The following is a 23067-nucleotide window of genomic DNA, read 5'->3' as shown; positions in this document are numbered from 1 at the left end:
TGCCTATCTCAGAGTAACTTGCAGTGTTATTTAATGATAACTGTTTAATAATGTTTACTAAAGTAGCTATTACTAATGGCTTCTACTGCAGCTGAAGAAGAGGTGGGACAAGAGTACTCAGCCATCTGTTTTGAATGACTGTGCATTGCTATTGTATACAACATAAAGCAAATCAGAAGAGAAATGAGAGTGAAAGACAGGAGATGGAAAAAGAAATGTCAGGGAGAAACTCTTACTAATCATTTTTAGGTCTCAGGGAACCTGACTCATCACTGCAGTTTTATGCTGAATTGATTTCAGTAGAGTATACCAGCATAGAAGTGGAGTAACATTGTGGTGAATCAGACCGCTCCTCTCTTTTAGCACTCAAATGATCAGCCATCCCACCCTAAGTCAGGAATCTGTCATTTGAAATGTTCAACACATGGACCTGCCACATTACATGTAATTTTCATTGCTCACATGTGCAATTATTTCCATTTCAATTAGCTCTGGCTCATCCCCACATGCTTTGCAGAACCCTGAAATTTCCTATCCACTGTGGAAATATTTGAATCATTCCTACTGCCTCCCACATCCTCTTTATTCTTTCAGGTATAAAGTGCAGAGCAAGATGTACAAATGGGAATATTTATCTTTTAACAACAGTAACTCACTGCATAGTGCCTTCTCACTAGGCAAAATTCCTAATTACTACATCAAATATTAAAAGCATAATAATTATAATAATTATTACTATAATTATAAGTCAGATCTTAGTTCATGACAAGTTGGGATTCTCAGGGCCAAATTCATCCTGGGTACGGGTGATGCAAGCAGGATAAAGTCAATGAGGTTATGTCTGCTTATATTACAGCTGAATTTGGCTCATTTTCTTGTTTAGGAAAATAGTCTGCCTAAGCATAAAACAATTAGCCTTGGCAATCGTTTGCACATGTTTTATAACAGGTGACTTGCACCTTCCCGTTTTCTCTCTCTCTCTGCACTGCTTCATGTCAACCACTGTACAAAAAAGCAGGTTTTGGCTTCCCATTTGTTCAATTGCCTGCCTTGCTTCTTTTGATCCTTCCTTACATGCTATGGCCAAATTCTCTCCTGTGTAAATTAGCACTGATCCACTGATATAAAAGCAGCAGAAGACTCTCCATGGCTGTTGTGTAGCCTTGCTTAAAATATTTCCCTGAGGCTACTCTAACTTTTGGAAGAAAAGCCACACCTCCCCGCCCCCCCCTTGGCGTTGCCCTGCTGCAACAGTTGAAGATATAGCTCATTAATTTCCATCTGGTAGAATGAAATTGCTGAATAAAAATATAAAAAATATTGCATAGTCTTGGATAGGCACCATGGTCCTTGGGAATGGGGACTGGACTGGGAGTCAGAAGACTTGATGCACTGTTCCCAAACCTGACAGTGATTTGCAGCATCAGTCATTTAACCTAGGTTGTCTCATCGCCTTATATTGCAGGGCCTGTAATAAAGTGACCATCTCTTACGTCTGAGACTTGTTTGTATTTGGGAGCCCTAAAATCAGTTGTGACTACTGAGCACTACCATAAAACCAATATGGTATAATAATAATAATAACAGTTAATAGTAGTAAGCTCCAAAGTTTGTTTTCATTAATAGACTTCTGGCTCAAAGTATAATTTCAAAGTTTTCTTAGTTAAAAGGGGAAAAACTAAATTAAAATATATGGATGGCTAGAAGAGGAAATATAATTTCACTTATCATCCTTACAGTCTGTTTCCCTCCCTGGAGAAGATGCACAAAACAACTTTCAGAAGGTCAGAACATACTGAAGATATTTTATCAACAAAAGCAGTTGCCACTAACTGCATTTCAGGGTGCTAGACAAAGCTTATTGTTATACCACTGTCATGGTTACTGGAGAGAGATGGAGGGGAGGCTGTTCTGCTGTTTACTGGATCAATGGTTATGTTGCCAGGCACTGCAAAGAAGCATTCTTGCTGATGTGTGTGCGTGTGCTAGTGGCATCCATCAGAAGTCAAACAGAAATAAAGGAATTATGTAAAGCAGACATACGAGGGATGAAAATATCTAGCACTGCAAAATTTCACATAGCTGAGATATTTATTTGCAGGAAAAATGTACTAAATGGCATGGCAATATTAATACATCACCACAGCAAGACACTGCTGAGACAGGAAACTGGTATCTTGCATGCAGTTCATATTTAAAGTTCAAAACTGAATGCTGAAATCAAAAACAATTCATTTTGTAACAGGAACTGGCTTAAACACTATTTTTACATGATAAGAAGCAGATGGCATCACTTATTCACCCATGCCCCCACGCTCATAATTTTAACTGGGTACAAAGATATACTCAAAATAGTGCCTAGACCTGTATGCAGGGACCCTACCTACATGTACAAGGGAAACCATTAACAGGAAGAAAACCAAGCAACTGAAAGAATCAAAATTAATATTCTCATACTGACTCCCTTTTTCAAAAGTTTGAAACATAGCTTTGCATCATTTGAAATATTTAGCAGCATCTAATAGAGTAGGCAAAAATGTAACGTGTTTAAGATACCGGCAAATGTTGTTGGGAGTCTGCTTACTGGGAACCCCCCCCCGCCCCCAGCAACCGATGTGCAAGGTAACAGTTATACAGAATCTTTTTCTGACATTCTCACAGTTGCAGCAGTTTAAATGTCACAGCACAGAAAAGATAATGCATATTGATAGTATGGGCTCCTTGAGGGAAGAGGCTGTTACATATGTTAAAGAAAAAAAAGTCAGGTGGGGTGAACAAATCAAGAACAATAAATCAGACTAAGGCAATAAATAGGCTAAACTATCAACAAACAGCATTTCAACTGCTGCTCATGTGTTTATTTATGGATTTTGGATGAAGCCTGTTTAAAATCAACAAGTCATTGTGAATTGCATTCTTAATATTCAGATGAAGTCAACTGAGTGCTAATTAACACTTAACCAGCTGAACAGAGGTAACATGCACATAATGATTAACATGGCTTTGCAAACCAGAAGCTCCAAACAAATTCAATAGGCACCAGAATCAAAGAATCATTTCCAAACTGCAAAATGCACTACACCCACCGGTTTTTGAAAGTGCTGATCAATGTCTCCTACCTTAGTTGGTTTCCTTTTGCGAGAGCTAATGTTGATCTACTTAGATATATCTTTTCCCAACAGTTTTTGCTCTCTTCTCTCGTGGTACGGAAAGCCTGGCTTTTGCTAGCAGTTTGTAACTGAAGATTAATTTTGACATTTCAATCCTTCTGCTGTTCTTGTCAGCCATTCAGAGACTGTCCATTCTATAGGAAATACCTTAACTAACATATAGAAGGAATCTTTTTTGGTTCTATTATTGCATGGTTCGGAATTAACGTCTGTATTACAAGCTGTTCCAGTACCTTTTACACATCACTGGGTTTTGTAGTTAGCGAAACAGCAGGATAATAGACATTTCAGAATAAACCATTATTCCACACTGCAGGCACAAATTTATACACCCTGCTGCAAAGAATTAGTCTCGTCTTTGCTAAACTAGGATTTCCAAAAAGGGGAAAGCAATTGATTTACAAAGTAAACCTGACTGCAAACTAAAACATCATAACCTCAGAGCTAAGCAACAAGCAAATCACCAAACAAGGGGATCGTTTCCCTTTACCAGATAAAATATTCAATTTTAATGCTTAATTACTTTCTGCAGCTGAAAACATCCCCTGTTTCATCATCTTTGAGAACCTCACATATCTCTTCTCTCCTTTTGCAAAACATGCCTCTAATTTCTGGCAGCTTTACAGATTCTGTGTTTCTATGCATTGAGAAACAAATATTTAATTATACCTGTGTCATACACAGCTCATACTATATGTTTTAGGAAAGAAGCTGCAGCAAATAGACACATGCAAGCTGTAGCAAATGACTCTGTAATTTTATCAGCTCTGTAGGCATGGTTGAGTGCTATGGCTAGGGACAGACACTACATACAAACGGGTTTAAGTAATCAGAAGCTGGTTTAAACCTGTAACAGAACAGACATTCAGTGCACGTAAACCAGTTTCAAAATGGTCCAAACTGGTTTGAGATAAACCTGGGTGAATGTAGTATAAGACTTAACTGATTTGGGTCAAACTGGTTTATGCAATGTCTATCCCAGTCCCCTTCCTTGTTTAAGTTAAACCAGAGTCCCCCAGCATTTCAGATGCTTTGCAGCCAGGGGCTGCTCTACAGAGCAGAGCTGGCCCCGTCCCTCTGCTCCCTAGCCAGAGCTCCTGCAGGGACTACAGACACAGCAGGGTCTGCCTGGCTTCCCCCTGGGTGTTGATTGCTCAAGCAGGGATCCCCCTCCTTCCTCCCTCCCATCTCCCACAGCATGGACCCCAGCCCCACAGACCCTAGGCATGTAGTATGCTAGCTAATGCTGAGACAGGTGTGTGTGTGTGTGTGTGTGTTTCCAATTTCACTGGGACACAGACAGAACAGTGACTACTTAGGGCGTTTTGGAACTAATCAACAGGTCAGCTGGTAATGTCCCTCCATTTCTTCCTTGGAAAAAGCTGTTTAAGAAGAGCTTAAAGAAGAGAGGCTTTTGTTTTGTTGATGGGCTGTGTTATCAGCCCTCTGCTGGCTCCCTTGCCTGTCAGGTTTGCAGACAGTATGAAGAAGCAGGGAGAGAGATTGAAAAACTCAGTATCATCAACAGATGCACGCACTGCACCCCCCCCTTTGCCTCAGAGTGCTGGCTGGGGGGCTGGCAACACTCCTGCCCTTGGAGCACTGCGCAGGAAAAAGCCTGGGATGGTGCAGGCAGGGTAGGGGTTTACACCCTCCCTAATCACAGCACCCTGCCAGGGTCTGGCCACACCCTGCCTCAGCTCAGCAGTGTTGAAAGGAAGGGAAGGTTACTCTAGTGCCCCCCTACCTTCTAGCCTGAGCCACTGCAGGCATGTGGCTGAATTTCCTCAGTCCAGAGAAAATGTCTGTGCAGTTGCAAACCAGTTCAACCTAGGCAAACTAACCCGCAAAGATTAAAACAATTCAGGCTCAGGCTTTTTGAATGTCTGTCCCTAGTCCAAGTGCATAGCTGTAGAAAATTGGAGACAGAGGTCTAGGGCAGAGTCAGAAAAATGACCCTCTGCTTAGAAAGAGAGGAAACAAATCAGGATGATGAATTAACAGGCTCAGAGGGACTCTTGTAACTGCATCCCCATAACAGTGTTTAACCTATATGTTTCTGCATCTCTGATTCCCTGAAGGTTTCTGCATCGCTCATGCATTTAGTTTATAAGGGGCACTTTTACCCTGCCTTCTGCCTGTAGGCTTCTGTTCAGATTAACAACAGATAAATCCACATGTAGTACTGACCACCGCTGGTGTCTAAAGAACATATATGACTGTAGTGTCCGATCACCTCATAGCCTTAAATGTATTTACCCTCTCAGTGCCACTGTGAGGTAGGGAAGAACAACTGTGGGAAAGAGACAAAGTGTCTTGATCAAGGTTACAGAGGAAGTGTCTAGTAGAGCAGAGGACCTGAATTCTGGTCTCCCTAGTACAAGGCTGTTGGCCAAACCACTGACTTACGTCCTCTCTCTTCTGGGCTACTGTCAGTCAGGGATATGGGACAAAGCAAACATCCCTTCATGGTAAGATAACTCAATCTATTGCTCCACTGTGATGTTTGTGAAACAGGATAGCTTAATCATCTTTTCAGTTAGAACTGTCCTTTGGGATGCCAGGTCTCTGTAAACACTGTCCCCCAATACCACCATTTCTCCAGAATATTTATATGCAGCTGTACTAAAGACATTGAGTATGCTGGAGGTAGCTTGCTATGCAATGCTGAGGAGAATCATGGTTAGCCCCATTTGTGCCAGTAAATTCTGGCCCTCTTCTGGCTGGTGGACTGCTGCCTTTGACATACGGTAGTTAGTATGGATTGGAAGACCAAATGAGAAATTTATGTCTTGAATGTTATAAGAGACAAAAAGGAATTTCATGGAAAAAAGTAAAGATTCCTCCTTTGTCTTAATTAGAATGTCTTGTCTTTTGAATTCGGTTATACAGCATCCATATGGTCATCATCAGTTTTACCTTAGTGTAAACAGAAGTAATCTTGTATTGAGAATTTAAGTCTTGTAGGATTATGGGAAGTAGTTGTTTAGAAATGAAAGTTTATAAACCTATTTTATATTTAGAAATATGAAGATATTACACGTATTTTATATGTGTTAAAGTTAATTAGATATGGCACTACTTAGGAGATTATTAGTTCAATTACAAAAGATGATTAGTGCAGTAACTGTAAAGTGGATAAGGAATTGGCTAAAAAGGAGATAATGGGGAACAATTATGTTGGAAGAAGGATCAGTATTGGGACCATTTTATTATTTTCAATAATGAACTTGGTAGAAAAAATACAAGTCTTCAAAAATGTGCTGAATGCTCAAAGTTGGGAGACATTGTCAAAATGGCAAAGAACTGAAACTTTAAACACAGAGAAACAAATGACTTTGAGGGACTGGAGTAACATAAATGGGATGCTATTTAATGGTATGTGAAGATCGGTAACTAAATAATTTATTTCATAATGTGGGAACCTGTTAAAAATAACAGAAGAAAAGAAACACTCAGGTATATTCATGATCATATTTCTAGGATTTGTTGCAAGGAAAGATATCGGAGTATTAACATCATTATACAAGACTTTGGTGAGACATCATCTATACAACAGTATACAACTCTGGTCATTCAATTAAGAAAGATTAATTCAAACCAGAACATAGGCAGATGATCTACTAGGACTCTTAGGAAAATTAAGAGCCTGTTTTATGAAAGCAGACTTGCAAACCTGGTCTACTTTAACCTAGCATCCCAGGCTAAGAGAATGATTGCTCTCTATCCATGAATCACAGGGAAAAACAGAAGAAAGAGAGAAGTGGTACTTAATGAAAAACACTGGCCCAAGAATGTGAGTCTAAACTAGCAATGAATAAATTGAGGCTGGAATTCTGATTGTTAGTGACCCTTTTTTGAGGCATGATATTCTAAGACTGACTTCCACTTCCACATGACTGACTCCATGTCTGGAGTATGGTCATGAATGAATATAGCTTGTCCCATGCTGTTCAACATTGTTATGAATGATTTAGATGAGGATGTGGAAAGCACGCTGGCCAAGTTTGCAGATGATACTCAGTTATGGGGAAAAGTGGTCATGCTAGGGGATAGGATGCAGATCCAAACAGACCTGGACAGGCTGGAAAGGTGGGAGGAGCACAACCGGATACAGTTCAATAAGGATCAATGCAGAGTGCTTCATCTGGGGAGAAGTAACCAGCAACAGGAATATAGGTTAGGAGGAGATGTCCTGGCCAGCATGATGGCTGAAAGGGACGTTGGGGTTATGGTTGATCACAGGATGAACATAAGCCACCACTGTGATGCTGTAGTCAATAAAGCTAACAGCATACTGGGATGCATTAGCTGATGTATCGCGAGCGAGGCTAAAGAAGTGATACTTCCTCTCAGTGCTGGTGAGACCCCTGCTAGAGTACTATGTCCAGTTCTGGGCACTACACTTCAAAAAAGACATGGAGAAACTTGAAAGGGTCCAAAGAAGGACCAGAAGAATGATTAAAGGCCTGGAGGACAAAGCTTATGAGGAAAGACTAAGGGATCTGGGACTGTTCAGCCTGGGGAAGAGAAGACTGAGGGGGGACTTGGTGGCCGTCTATAAGTATGTAAGGGGTAAATATCAAGAGATGGGAGAAAAGCTGTTCACTAGGGCACCCCAGGGGAGGACAAAGTGCAAGGGCCATAAACTATTAGAGGATGGTTTTAGGTTGGATGTAAGGAAGAACTTATTCACGGTAAGGGTAACCAGAATCTGGAATAGCCTTCCCAAGGAGGTGGTGCAGTCCCCAGCCTTGGAAGTCTTCAAAAGGAGACTGGACAGGCACCTTGCTGCGATCATTAGATCTCAGCAGTATTCCTGCCCAGAGGTCCCTTCCAGCCCTTTATTTCTATGATTCTATGACAGGCAGGGGAAGAAAGGAGGAGGTGTTGTACCATATCTAAAGGTGATGTAACGTGTTCAGAGGTGCACTATGAAGTGGAAGATAGGCCTGTTGAAAGCTTCTGGGTAAAGGTGAGAGTAGCAGAAGGAATTTAATGGTAGGCATCTGTTACATGCCTCCAAACCAGAGAGAGGAGATAGTCAAACAACTGATGGAAGCTTCAAAATCACAGGACTTGGTTCTCATGGAGGACTTAAATTACTGGCATATCTGCTGGGAAGGAAACACAGCAGTACACAACCAGTGCCCCAGCAAATTCCTGGAGTGTGTCAGGGATAACTTTTTGATACCAACTTTTTTCTACCAACTTGGTAGAAAAGCCAACTGGGGGAAATTCTTCTTGACTTACCGCAGAATTATAGAAAGTTAGGGTTGGAAGGTACCTCAGGAGGTCATCTAGTCCAACCCCTGTTTAAAGCAGGACCAGCCCTAACTAGATCATCCCAGCCAAAGCTTTGTCTAGCCGGATTTTGAAAATCCCTAAGGACGGAGCTTCCACCACCTCTCTGGGTAAACTATCCCAGTGTTTCACTACCCTCCTAGTGAGAAAATTCTTCCTAATATCTAACCTAAATGTCCCTTGCTGCAACATGAGACCACTGCTCTTTGTTCTGTCATCTGCCACCACTGAGAACAGTCTAGCTCCATCCTCTTTTGAACCTCTCCTCTGGGAGTTGAAGAATGCCGCATGCTCCTGGAGGCGGCACAGTGAGCTCCGCTGGCGTTGACATCAGCTGCAGGAGCATGGCAGTGGCAAGCAGTGAGTGGCAAGCTCCCACAGGCAGCCGCAGTGGTGAGTGGGTAGGAGATGATGAGTGCCAACCGGTGGTCAGCGACCACCTGCAGACACTGCCGGTAGCATCAGCATCAGCTAGTGGTGGTAGGGGACCTCCTGCAGATGCTGCCAGTGGTGCCGGGGTGCGGGGGTGGGAGGTAGTGGTGACTGCCTGCAGGCACCACCAGCAGCTTTTTCCAGGGGGTGCACCGCCAAGTTCAGGGGGTACACGTGCTACCACATCCACCCCCTACACGTTGTCAATGACTCCTATTAAGTCTCCTCTCAGTTTCCTCTTCTCTAAACTAAATAAGCCCAGTTCCCCCAGCCGGTCCTCATAAGTACTGGTGCATGAGCTTGTTCTGCCTTCAGTGCAGGACTTTGCATTTGTCCTTGTTGAACCTCGTGAGATTCCTTTTGGCCCAATCCTCCAATTGGATGAGGTCCCTCTGAATCCTAGCCCTACCCTCTAGCATATCTACTACTTCCCCAGCTTGGTGTCATCTGCAAACCTGCTGAGGGTGCACTCTATGCTATCTTCCAGGTCATTGATGAGGACATTAAACAAAACTGGCCCCGGGACTAACCCATGGGGGACTCTACTTGATATCGCCTGCTCACTAGACATCAAGCCATTGATTACTACTTTCTGAGCCTGATGCTCCAGCCAGATTTCTATCCATCTTACAGTCCATTCATCCAGCCCATACTTCCTTAGCTTGCCTGCAAGAATGTTGTGGGAGACCATATCAAAAGCCATGCTAAAATCAATGTACACCACATCCACCGGTCTCCCCACATTCACAGAGCCAGTCACCTCGTCATAAAAGGCAATCAGGTTGGTCAGGCATGACTTGCCCTTGGTGAATCTATACTAACTGTTCCTAATCACCCTTTTCTCCTCCAAGTGGTTCCAAATGAATTCCTTGCAGATCTGCTTCATGATTTTTTTCAGGGTCTGAGGTGAGGCTTGTTGCTCACAAACAGGGAGGAATTGGTTGAGATTAGGAAGGCAGAAGATAACTTGAGTGACTGTGACCATGAAATGATACAGTTCAAGATACTAAGGCAAGGAAGGAAGGCATTCCCAGGGTAAAAAAACCAAACAGTGCCTAAATAAAGCAGAATGGTGCATGTGGCAGCAGTGTGTGTCACCCAAAACCAGAGCCTGGTCAGCCAAAGCCATGCTCCAGCTGACAGCTGGGCACCCTGCTAGAGGATGACCATGGCTGCAGCTCCCAGAGGCCCACAGGACCCGAGATAAGGCTGCTGGTGCCAGCACAGTTGCTGGCCCCAGTCTCCCCTACCCAACCTGGGGCAATGTGCTGCATACCAGAGCATGCATGGCACAAGTGTTCCCTGGGGACAAGTAGCAGCAGTACATGTTGTGCCACTGCTATTTGTCTCTTAGGAAATGCACGTGCTCACTTGTGGGCATGTGCCCATACTGAGCAGTGCTGAGCTTGAAATGCTGTTGATTCTCTTGGGGACCAGCCCAAAGGACTAAATGGTAAATCATGAGCCTTTTGGCTTTGGACTAATGCATAGTTTCTACAGAAATCTTTCTGAGTTTAGCAGACTGCTTGGAGAGAGATAGGGACATTTATCATCAATAGGGTTCAGTTTTGCTACGTCATTAAGGATTGCAGCCTTGCAGTGCTTTTGAATCTTTTTCTGCATATTTATTCTCATGTGGCAGGAGTGACTAGGAGCACCTTTCACCAACTGTATGTGATGGGAAGGCTACAACTTCTTTCAGATTCAGATCTAGCCAACATCATTCATGGTTAGACTATGCAATGTACTCTGCATAGGGCTGCCCTTGAAGGCTGCAGAAACTGTAGCTGGTGCAGAATGAGCGGCTCGTGTTTTTTTTTTTTTTTTTAATGGGCAGGTCAATAGAAACACATTTGTCCGGGCCTCCAGAGTCTGCTCCCAATAGCTTTTGGGGCACAATTGAAAATGTTGGCTTAAAAAACAGCATCTGATGAAGTGAACTCAGGCATATGAAAATACATGCTATACCTCTGTAATGTAGCTAGTGTATAAGGTGCAAATTCACACTGCTTCTGTTTGACCTATAAATGGCTTGGGCTCCACATGCCTAAGGGACTGTTCTCCTCCCTTAATTTCTATAACAACATCTAAGGTCAGCTGAGAGCAACCCGCTGCAAGTTCCTTCTGGGCACCAAGTTCCTTCATTAAAAATACATGGAGATGTTTTTGGTAATCACTCCTCGGCTTTGGAACTCTTTCCCCTTTGAGGCCTTCCAGAGCCCAAACCTGGACATTTTCTGGAAGTATTATAAGACCTTTTCCTTTTGGGCAAGCTTTTAGAAGGTGGGGTTATGTTCTGGAGCATTGTTTGGGGAGTTCTTTTATTACCTCCTATTCTATTTTAATATTTTATCTGATTTTATAATGCATCTTGTATTGGCTGAAAGCTGCCTAGAGCCTTTGTTGAGCAGGACAACAAAGAAATCACATACGTTCATAAACAAACAAACAAAAATAAAGCAGCAAAGTATCCTTGTACAAGAAGTAACTTGCAACCTTCTCAATCGTGCTGAGTTATTTGAAAAAACTTCTTAATAAATCAACAATTCCCCACAAGAGGAGAAAGCATACTGCTAAATGGTTTCTTTTAGAGAACGCTGTTTTGTTCCACTCTTTATTGGTCACAAAACAGCTTATTCCTTATGGTCTGCTAGCATACTGGAGGCTTTACCCTTGGTAAAGTCTGCCTGTACTATGTAGTAAAAGGGGAATGGACACCTGAGCTCAGCTTTACTATGTAGTAAAAGACTTGAATACGTGGTAAAGTTACTGCTTGAAAATATGAAGGAACTGTGTGGAAGTTCCTGTGTAGAATGTGTCAAAAGTCTGCTTCCCTACTCCATTTCATCTGGTATAGTTGTTTGCTTAATGTTGAATGGCTCTCCACCATGCAGGGGCCAGAATTGTATCAGCACATATTGCAAGCAGCAGGCTTGGGAGAATTGGTTGCTTGTTTGTTACTTAGTTGGCATGTCTACACATGCATTTATGCCAGCTTAAATTTACTGTGCAGTAAGCGGGAATAGGCCAGCATCTACACATTCAGGCATTAAAGCATATCAGTGCTGTGCATGGATTGACTTGGGACTAAAGTTAGTCCCAAGTCAGTCCACACAAACCGTGTTACTGTACAGTAAGGCATCTACATGTGCATTACTATGCAGTAACTGTGCATGACACAGGTATTAAATTTACGCCCTATTAGTTACTGCACAGTAATGCACGTAACCCACCATATTTACAGTATAGGCATGCACATGTAGATGCGCACCTGTACTGTGCAGTAATTTTGGTTACTGAGCAGTAAATGAGCACATGTAGATACATCCAGTATAGAATAAGTTTGCTATGAAATAAATTGCTCCATAGTAATGGTGACATGTGCTTGCACCCTGAATTTTTTAGTGGCACAGAATTGTCACACCTGTCCTAGACTACGACATTCCAGCACCTTATGTAGGGCTAAACAATGGGTAAAAATGTTTCTGGGCAAGATTACAGCTTCTTAAAATTGCTATTAACTCTCTTAACCTTCCATTCCTCTACCAAACCCTATCAGGGCAGACTAGAGAGGCTGTCTTTTGGATGAGATCAAGATTAAGGGACCAATTCAAATGCCACAGAAGTGAACAGAAAACCTCTTTTTGACTTCCACAGGATTTACTTGAATTACCAACACAGAATACTGTCTCTTGTTTCAAAAGTTGAATGATGTTTATTGTCTCTGTTTTTATATGCTTATTACTTTGAATTTAGATGTTAACATTCAGAAAAAAACTTGGGATATAAACACAGAAACCAAATTGATTTATTGTTGAAATCATAGTGTCCTGTGACAAGACTGAAGAGGAATAGAAGGTTTTCAAACATGATAGCTTGGGTTTTTAAAAACTGTTTATTTTCTGTGTACTGTTCTGGTGTTTGTTGCTGTTGTACTGGGAGCAGGGCCCATTCTATAGTTACTTAAAATAAAACTTGTTCTTTCAGTAGTTTTGCAGTCCTTGTGCTCTTTTTTAAAATCCATTTCATATCGAGGTAGCAGGTCTGTACAAATGAAAGGCCACAGCCATTTGCACAAAGACATAAGTGAAACTGTCCAGAACGCTGTTCATTTCTTTTACATTTCTAGCACAAAAACTTGTTCATCCTTGTGTGGGCATTATGAGGGTTTTAAAGTGGAGTGATGACACATGATAGGTAAGGATCACCCTAAATAACAGAGAAAGTTCCCTCCACAGTGGCTCCTGTCATTTTTTTCATTTTGCCGCTTGCCTGCCCACCCCTGATTGGTTGGGGGTCCCCACTGACCATATCATTTGCCAGTGATCACCAGGGAAGCGAAAACTGCAGTGTTAAATATGTCATGATTTTTGCCTCCCCACCAATCAGCAGCAAGCAATGGGGCCACCGAGGTCCCTCTGCCAATCAGCACCAGGAGGCAAAAGCTGCAGCATATTTAAAGCCAGGATTTTTGCCTCCCTGACGATCAGCAGCAAGTGGCCTGGCTGGCAGTGCTCCTCCACCAATTGGGGGAGGGGTGAGGGTGGGGAGAAGTGGCAAAATGAAAAAAATTGAAGGAGTCGCTCCAGTGGCACTTCCTCTGTGATTTACAGCGGTCCCTAGTGATAGGTCATGGAGCACAAAGGAAGATTCTAAATTCCATGGAAATAACATGCATAGTCCCACCATGGATTCTTTGGTGCCAATTTAAAGAGAAATTTGGGCACCAGCCAGAGAAGACTTGAAGAGGTTTAGAGGTATGATGAGGGCAGAGCAGGTGAGGGTCACATAAATATGTAGCCTTCCTTGCTTGAACCCATGAAAACAGGAGCAATAGCCCATAATAGATTCATAGATGCAATGGTTGGAAGGAACCTCAACAGATCATCGAGTCCGACCCCCTGCCTGGGCCAGAAAGAGTTCTGGGGTCAGATGCCAGATGCCTATCCAGGCTTCCCTTAAAGACCCCCAAGGTAGGGAGAGCACCACCTCCCTTGGAAGCCCATTTCAGATTTTGGCCACCCTCACTATGAAGAAGTTTTTCCTGATGTCTAGCCTAAATCAGCCCTCTGTCAGTTTGTGACCATTGTTCCTTGTTACCCCAAGAGGTGCCCTGGTGAACACAGTATCTCCGATATCTAGCTGTGACCCTCTAATGAAGTTGGAGGTGGCCACAAGATCACCTCTCAGCCTTCTCTTGTGGAGGCTGAAGAGGTCCAGGTCCCTCAGTCTCTCCTCATAGGGCTTGCCATGTAAACCCTTAATCATATGAGTGGCCCTCCCCTGGACCCTCTTGAGGCTACCCACATCCTTCTTAAAGCGCAGTACCCAAAACTGGATACAGTACTCCAACTGCGGTCTGACCAATGCCACATAGAGGGCAAGTATCACTACTAGGTTCTATTCGTCATGCATTTGCTGATGCATGATAAAGTGCAGTTAGCTTTGCTGATGATACTGTCACACTGATGATTCATGTTCATCTTGGAGTCCACTATGACTCTGAGATCCCTTTCCATTTCTGTGCTGCTGAGGGGGTCATCATTTCCCAGCCAGTATGTGTGCTGGATATTTCTACACCCAGAAATGCATTCTGCATTTGTCCTCATTGTACTGTATCCTATTGTGTTCTGCCCACTTTTCCAATCTGTCCAGGTCTGCCTGCAATTGTTTACCACCCTCCAGAGTGTGCACTTCACCCCACAATTTAGTATCATCCACAGACTTGGGCAAAATAGTACACAGACTAATTCTCCATCTCCTGAGATGTTCCATTCCTCCTATGTATTTAGAGCTATACTCCTGAGTCCATTTACTCTGACATTTCCAGGATATGACCAACAGAAAACAGGCCACAGGAAAATTAAGTAAGCAAACGATGTATAATATTTGGCTGGCAGCATAAGAAAACAGCTGTATTACTGTAAATTATCAGTAGTTTGCAATACTAGTCTCTCCCTTCCTTCTCTCCTGAATAAACACTGAAAATGGACAAGAACTGTACGAGTGGGAGACTAAGCTATGAAATCTGCTCACACAAATTAAGTGTAGAAGCAGCTGTTCTGCTGACTGTTCATTATCATAGAAATCAGAGATGGAAAAAATCCTATTAGATCATAGAGACCCTCCTTTTGTCAGTGGAGGATTGTTCCCTAACAAACATTTTCCAGCACTGTGTCCAATGTAGTTTTAACATGATCTAAGTGATGCCTTCCAGTACTTCCCTTGGGACACTATTTCAGTCTAATAAGTTTCACTGTAATGACATTTACCCTTTTGAACAACCTTTTCCCCCCTGTTGTTTCTCTTTTGAATATTCAGATTATATTCAAGATCTTAAAATGAAAGTAGAAATACTGAAATAGTTTCAGGTTTTCAAGAACAAAAAAGTTAAAATTGGAAATAGCTGCTTCCTTTGTGCATCTAAAGGATTAAGAAATACACTGACCAGGGATCTACAAAGGTGTAGGCAAAGAGGCTTGAAATACAATGAATTTGATAAGTGAGACACTTGAGAGATCTGTGCTAACTCTAAGTCATTAGAAGAGGATGGTCAGCTGCAAATAAAAAATAATTTCTCTCTATTGGATATGGATTCAGTATTCTGATGTTTGTTTGATTGGTCTTTTTTCTTAGTATTATTTTATGAAAAAAATGTTTACAGGATATCGATGAGGGTTGTGGGATAGACCCAAAAGGCTGCACTAGGGCCAGTCAAGAAGTGTGAGTAGGCAAGCCTGATGGCTTATGCGCTCGCTCAAGGGAGTAGGGTAGGTTGGGTGTGGCCCAGAAAGGGGCAGCATGTAAGAGACCTAGTGATAGAGGGTGGAGTGCAAGAAGCTCCAGTGAGAGGGGGGCAGTATGAATGAGGCTTAATGGGGTGGTGTGAAAGGATGAATGCGTGAGACCTAGCAAGAGGCTGAGTTTGGCCCGACCACGAGCTGGAGCAAAGAGCAACTCTAGGATGCCCTCTGCAAGGCATGGGGCATGATAAGGGAAGGTCGGAATCATGTGTAAAGTACCCCTTGGCATTAGGGCAATAAAATGGGCAGCCTCCCACATTTCACACCAGATAAAGAAACAGCAAACTGTGGTAGGAGAAACTGGGTGGACTGCCCTACTTAGGTGGGTGGGCTGAAGTTGAAACCCAGCCCCAAAATGGCCCCGTCACAATTATTATTACAAACTTCCAGATACTGTAGATTAATTGACTTGTTTAAACCTATTGCCTGCTTCCTACTGGGCACGTCTACATGTGCACTTTAAGGCGTATTAACCTATTTTACTGCACATTACAGCATCATGGCAAAAACCATGCTAATATACTAATAAGCCATAAAATTAGGTTACTGCGCATTAAGCATCACCGAAAAACCATGCACTTTCACTACAGCGCATTAGGGCAGCCTAATGTGCATTTAATTAATATCTCACATTAGATGTACTAAATTTAATGTGCAGTAGCAAAAGTGATGACTGAACATGTAGACACACCCACTGTCTGATTTTTTAAAAATGTTTGGATAAGTAGGCTTTTATGTACTACACAAATCCCCCTTTTCCATATTTTTAAGATTTCAGGCTCTCCTCTCAACCCCATATTTTTCATTAGTTTAATTCCACTGACCTCAGTCAAGTTACTCTCAATTTACACTGGTTTCAGTTTGTACTTCAGTATGTTCTTCATAGCACTTTATTATAAAGAGAAAAATGAAGAAAAACCCCATATGTTACAACCAACTGAAAACTGGAGTCGGTCTTTTTTTCCCCATGCAACTAATCACATTAAAACTCCTACATCTTCAAAATGTGACATTTTCTCAGGATTATTATGACCTGTATATGCAACAAAACAATGACCTGTGCTAGGTCATGGACTTATGCTGATCTGCCTGTTCCTCTCAGCCAACTGCATCAAGAGAATTTACTCAAATATACTGCCTGCCAGCAGTTTCCCTTTTAACAAAATGAAAGTTGCCTGCACACATCAAGGGCCTTTTGACATTTTGCCTTTCTTCATCAACAAAAGTATTAAGGGCCATTTCTCAAGTGCCTGGTGCCTTATGTCATCATTTCTCTCTGTGCAAACCGAGGGTAAAATTCTACCAGAGGAACCTTTTTTATATAGATATTATAAGGCCATGAAGAATCAGGTTTTAAAAGATGTTTCTGTAGTGCAAAGTCAGCAGGAGTTATAGAAATAGGTGGCAGTACTTTTACCTTCTAATCCAGTTTATAATAATCACAGAGAAACTGCTATGAAGGAATATTGTTTCAATTGGCCTATCGCTTTGAACATGCCAGTCTTCTGCATGCATCCCTGCTCTGCTCCAACCTTTTCATTGTGTCATACCTAAGTTATCTATTTTCATTTTCAGTGTGGGCATATTGTGGCCAAAAACTCATTTAAACACTTCTCCCAACCATTTAGTTGGTTAAAAATATTACTAAATGTATCTTGTGTCATGTATATTCCTTAGATCAGTGGTACTCAATCTTTTGGCTCTGTGGGCCAGATAAGGTTGGGCAGGGCCAGTCAACAGGACTGATTGAGCCTGACATGCAGGATTGGTCTCTGGGGGCCTGACACCACCCACTCCCACCCATACACACTGGGATTGGTACCCAGGGGCCTGGTACTGCCCCCTCATACTGGGATTGGTCCCTGGGGCCCTGGCACCTCCCTTTCCCACTTCAGCATGCCAGGGTAGGGTCCTGGGGGCTTGGCACTATTCCCTTGTCTGCATTTTTGTCTATATCCATTACTTGTCTTATACTTATGAATGTAAGTTATTAAAAGCAGATTGTCTTTTTGTTCTAGCACAGTCCCAAGCCCAATAAGTTCCCAGGACCATGTATAGTGCTCATATCTGTTACACTAATACAAGTACTGAATCAGGAAGCAGTAACAATAGTGGATATGATTCAAGCACTAAACTGGGTGTGGAAAAGGATTATTCTTACTTCTGCTGCTGAACAATACCTTGGGATACTCCTCTGCTGACTAGTTAGAGCTTTCTAAATCATGAGTTGACTGGCAAAGAAATAGGAGAGGCATTTTCAATCCACATGCTCTACGTGCCAGCTTCTAGAGCTGTGCAGAGGGTGGAAGCTCTGTTTCATAAAAGACTGAAAGAATTCAAAATTCAGCTTTATTCAGACTTGACAAAAACTAACAATGTCTATTTCTATTTCAATTTGAAATTTTCCAGGAGAAAAATACTGGAGCTAGAGTGTTCCACATTGGTTGAAATGTTTTGTTTCAATTTTGATTTTTAATGTTTTATTACAACAAATACAATATTTTTTTTCAACCAACACAAAATTATAAGGGGGAAAATGATTTGTTGAAGGAAGAACGTGTAGTATACTGTGCAGTGGTAAAGCAATTTACACAGGGGCACCCTTCCTACTTAAGTACCCACATTCTGTGTATATCCCTGCTGGATCCCACTTTCCCTATTTTTGACCATTTGAGGCCCTGACTCATGCCTATCAATCGTTCTTTCTCTGGTGGAAGAATGTACTTTTTTGACAGGTTCACAATACTAATGAGCCAGAAAGGATCATTACTGAATGATGTGATGAACTCTTCCTTTCTTCAGTGTTAAGTGAACTAACTCAAGACAAGGCACAGAAGCTGACAGAACTACACACTCAATTGGATAACTATCCAGCCACACACAGAGAATTTCTTCCAGTTCTGATATAACTCAGTTTGGTCTTTTGTCACATGGAGCCCATAATAAGATGTTTGGGGACAGCTGAAGTGCACACATGATACATTCCAAATGCTTTTCAGAACAAAAAGTCTCAAAGAAACTGCAACGTGGATCATTTATGACCACAGATAAAGTTTTTAAAAAGCTCCATTTATTTTTTCCAAGACGTTCACACACCGGAGTCTGAGAAATACAGAGTAGATAAAAGGACACCTAAGAATGGTATTTATAGCTTCCCACCATCTATAACACACTTGCATTTAAACTTGCTGGACAGCCTTCTGAATTGTCTCCATTCTTCTGCTTCTATGCACATCAACACTTTAAAATAGTTCATTTAGAATATACATTTTAGCAAAACATCCAGCAAGAAAATTTTATGGAGTTATGGAAATATGGCTTGCCAGTTCATAAAAAGAACTGTGGGTGATTTAACATGAGAGTGAAATGGGAAGATAATGAAAATACTGAGTAGCTGAACCGTACAAAGTAGGATCCTAAATTTTGAGGGTGGGTGTTTGTTTGATTGACGTATCCTTCTTACCTCCAGCACTCTTCCTGTGATGTACTTCTCGCAGTTGTCACATCTTATGCCAAACTTAGCATGGTAGTCCATTTCACAGTATGGAACACCATCCCTGGGAAACAGATGACAGACAATGCAAGAATAGCTTTGAATATGTTTGTGGCAAATTCTCTTGTATTTCACATGGCTAACCGTATAAAGTCTCTAAACAGCTTCTCCTGAAATGATCTTTTCCCTCTTACTAATTTTGTAGAGAACCAAATATTAATAGATTGTAGAGTCAGAAGGGACCACAAAGGATCATCGTGTCCGACCCTCCACCCCTGGCAGGAAAGAGGATTGAGGTCAGATGACCCCAGCCAGGTGACTATCAAGCCTCCTCTTGAAGACCTCCAAGTTAGGTGATTGTACCGCCTCTCTTGGAAGCCCATTCCAGGTTCTGGCCACCCTTACTGTAAAAAATGTCTCCCTAATGTCTAACCTGAATCTACTCTCCATTAGTTTGCACCCATTATTCCTAGTTACTCCCAGGGGCGCTCTGGTAAATAACAGATCTCCAATTCCCTGTTGTCCTCCCTTGATAAACTTAAATTAACAAAAAATTACACCTGAGACACCAAGTCTGTCCCCTCTAAATTTACCTCAATCCCACTTTTTGACTTCATCACTATATTCAACTTTTACCTTAAAAGCAGCAAACAGTTTCTTACACTCAAATGCATCACAGCACTTGCTTTGATTGTTTTACTCATTTAGGTTATTTTTCATATTCCAACTTTCAGAAAGAAATAATTATGTCCACATATTATTCTCTGCTTTTTTACTTACCATCGAAACCTACTTTTAGCTTGGCTTACAGGGGAAGAATTGCCTATTTGAATACGCTGAATTTCAGAGTGGAGTGATGTGGCTAATGTTTAATCCTAATGGCTCTCTTCTGATTTGGGAGCTCTCAAAGAGAGTCACAAGAGCCACTGTCTTCTCTAGAATTTATTCTGCAGAAGACAGAGCGACTATGAGATCCATCAAAGTGGCAGGAAAGTGACTGCAATAGCCTCATGCATGCAATAAGCAGCAGAATTTTACACGGTTTCATTTGTAGGATTTAAGATGATGAATAATTTACAAAAGCACAAAATGGAAATTTTAAATCTCAGCTTTGCTCAAAAATGCACAGCTACATTATTTCATTAACTCATTAACTAAAATGGATTATTATAACAGACCCTAAATAACTGATCAGAACCTAACTAATTTGAATTAAAGAGTTAAATTAAGGCCCCCTTTCTAGAGTATTTAGATTGTTTCCATCAAAGGAGTTATACTTAACCTAAATTGCCTAAACTAAATTGCCTTATTTCCACAGTTTATGGAACGCTGTGTACGAGTTTGTGGAAGGAAGTGGGGCAGGAAAGAGAGAAAGAAAGAGAGAATACATGTAAGAGAAATATTTAGTGGTTATTTTATACGACAGAATTTGATTTGGATAACACAAGGGTCCAGTACATCAAAGGTACCTAGTCTCACTTAGGGGCATAACTTCTATTGAAAACAATGGGACTTTGGTACCTTCAAAAGAATTAGATGCTTAAACCCCTATTAACGATCAGGGATCTACCACCTTTCATCTTCAAAGTGGTTTACGACATTCAACTCTCCTCACACCTCTGTGAGGAGGCAGTTGTAATTATTTTACTATTACATGCTCTCCATTCTCCCCATCCTGTCTCAAGTGGATTGGGGATATCCTTGTATTAGCGAGGAACTTCCAGGGATGATGACATGAATGGTTTAAATTGTTCTCGGGCCATCATATGGTGCAAAATCTTTAGAAAACAAAGGAAAGTTGTGGAACCAAAGGAAGACCTTTAGCTTTAGATTGTACATAAGAGAAAAGAATTAACTTGAATTTAGTTATTTGTTCAGGGGAACAAAAATAAATTTACAGTTGAAAAAATCCTCCAAGCAGCTGCAGCTTGACATCTGCAAAATTGTATCACATAGGAACTGGAATTAGAGTTGTTAACAATATAGACAGATGAAGATTTTTGACTGAATACATATTTTCATAAAATTTACTATTTCTCATTGGAATATTTGGCGCAAATCTTGCAAGGAATCATTTTTCATGAATGAACTTTGGATATGGTCCATAAGAAGTCAGGCATTTTTTTTTGCTAAGTGAATAAAATCAAAGTTGGGTTAACATAGATTTGAAATAAAGGAGAAAGAATAAAAACAATACATATTGTATATGTCCATATGGCGGGAAAAAGTCTTTTTATATTTGCATCAGATTTCTAGCAAAAAATTCTCACCAGAAATTTTTCTTGTTTATTCAGGAACTGCCAAATCTAACAACTATTGTTCATCTGAAAATTTGATAAAGCTATTTTGTTTGGTTAACAAGGATTAGAAAGGATTCATTTTATTGTTGTCTTACTTCACTGACTTCAGTTGGACTTTCATTTCACTGTCTTCTAACCTAATTCGAATGGGTTAGAGAGGAAGGAAACTGGCTTTGCATTTCCCACTGGGGTTATGGAGATCAGGTTTTGGTTCCGCCATAGACATTGCAGGTAGCCTGGGGCAAGTCACTTAAACTGCCAAGTCCATTGGTTAAAAAGGGAAAAAAATATTTGTTGCCTCACATGTACATCAGAAGATCTGAAAGCATTTTTAATTTCTTAGAAGGAAAATATAATTACTTTGGATAAGTGCTCCTGATAAAATTACTAAAAGATGACAGACTAAAATGGTGATTCTCAACCAGGGTTGTGGGGTGCCTCCAGATTCTTTGAAGAGTGCCAAGAGGTGTGAGGAGATAAGTGGGATGGGAGGAATGAGGATAGGCTAAGCAGATAAGCTAGGCTCAGGCCTGTCCCTGCCTGGATGTTCCCTCACCCCTATTGCCCAGCTGCTGTGTAAGGAGGTGCATACTGTAATATAGAAATTAGTTTTTGAAAATGAGTGCCGCTCAATTTACAACAGTTCTGGAGGGCTGCTTCAAGTCTAATTGGGAACGCTTCAAGTCCAAAAAGGTTCAGAACTACTGTATGAAAAGGGAAAAGCACGAGCAACTATTTCTCTTATATAGAAAAAATAAAGCTAATATTAAAAAAAAAAAAAGCACTTTTAGCTGTTAGTACTGGTGAGACCAGATCTTCAGCAGGTGTAAGCTAACATGTCTCCACCAAAGTGACTGAGCTATGCATATTTAAATTTACCCAACATTTAAGTATACAGGGGCACCAACAATGCCGTCAGTGTTCCTGGATTATTATATGGAAACACATTTTTTATCCAAACACGGTGGAACAAGGAATTTCTTACTGTATAGTTTTCAGATTTTCTTTTATTGCTGTTTGATTTTATTCTTTTAGGATGAACTGGGCATAATATCCTTTTAACATATAACCTGCTTTGTGAAAATAACAAACAGCACAATTAAACTACTACTATGACGAGTAGTAAAACTTCAGAAGATGTTTAGGCAATAAGGTTGGTCAGAACATTATTTAAGAACACAGTGTTCTGAGCTATCGTTTTGTCGTTAGCTGTCAACGCAAGCTGTGAAATTAGGAGCAGAGACCAGAGGAAAAGACAGCTGGACAGGACAGTCTGGATCATCAAGTCGAGTGTCTTGCTACTACAAGCACTAGTCCCCCATTTTAAAAGTGGTTGAGTTTTTGTCCCTACTGCTTGGGAAGGGTGTACCAAAACTCCCCAGACCTAATGGTGAGGCACCTCCTTTTAATTTTGAACCTGAATTCCTGAATAGCTTTAAGCGTATGGCCTGAAATTCTCATTGAAAGGCTTATAAATAATTGCTTCACAATTTTACCTGGTTGACATACATCTGTCAGGGAGAAATGAACTCTGACTAGAATAGCAGATGTAGTGTAGGTAAAGA

At 41.3% G+C, this 23067-nt stretch overlaps 1 protein-coding gene across 10 annotated transcripts in view; it reads right to left on the bottom strand.

The window, feature by feature from the left end:
- Positions 1–23067, bottom strand: part of ABLIM2 (actin binding LIM protein family member 2) — a 318470-nt gene that overhangs the window by 169326 nt on the left and 126077 nt on the right. For 9 of the 10 annotated variants that reach the window (XM_019526465.1, XM_019526461.1, XM_019526462.1 and 6 more), the window contains exon 6: positions 19173–19266. In XM_019526465.1, the coding sequence (XP_019382010.1) occupies positions 19173–19266 (94 nt within the window). Of the gene's footprint in view, positions 1–3119; positions 3470–19172; positions 19267–23067 lie in introns of those variants that run through there. The other variant, XM_019526469.1, reaches the window with a different exon arrangement.

This window comes from Gavialis gangeticus, unplaced genomic scaffold (assembly GCF_001723915.1).
Source record: "Gavialis gangeticus isolate Ggan-Ray unplaced genomic scaffold, GavGan_comp1, whole genome shotgun sequence".
NCBI lineage: Eukaryota > Metazoa > Chordata > Crocodylia > Gavialidae > Gavialis > Gavialis gangeticus.
The sequence above is the reverse complement of the archived record's forward strand: the minus strand, read 5'-3'. Positions and strand labels throughout refer to the sequence as shown.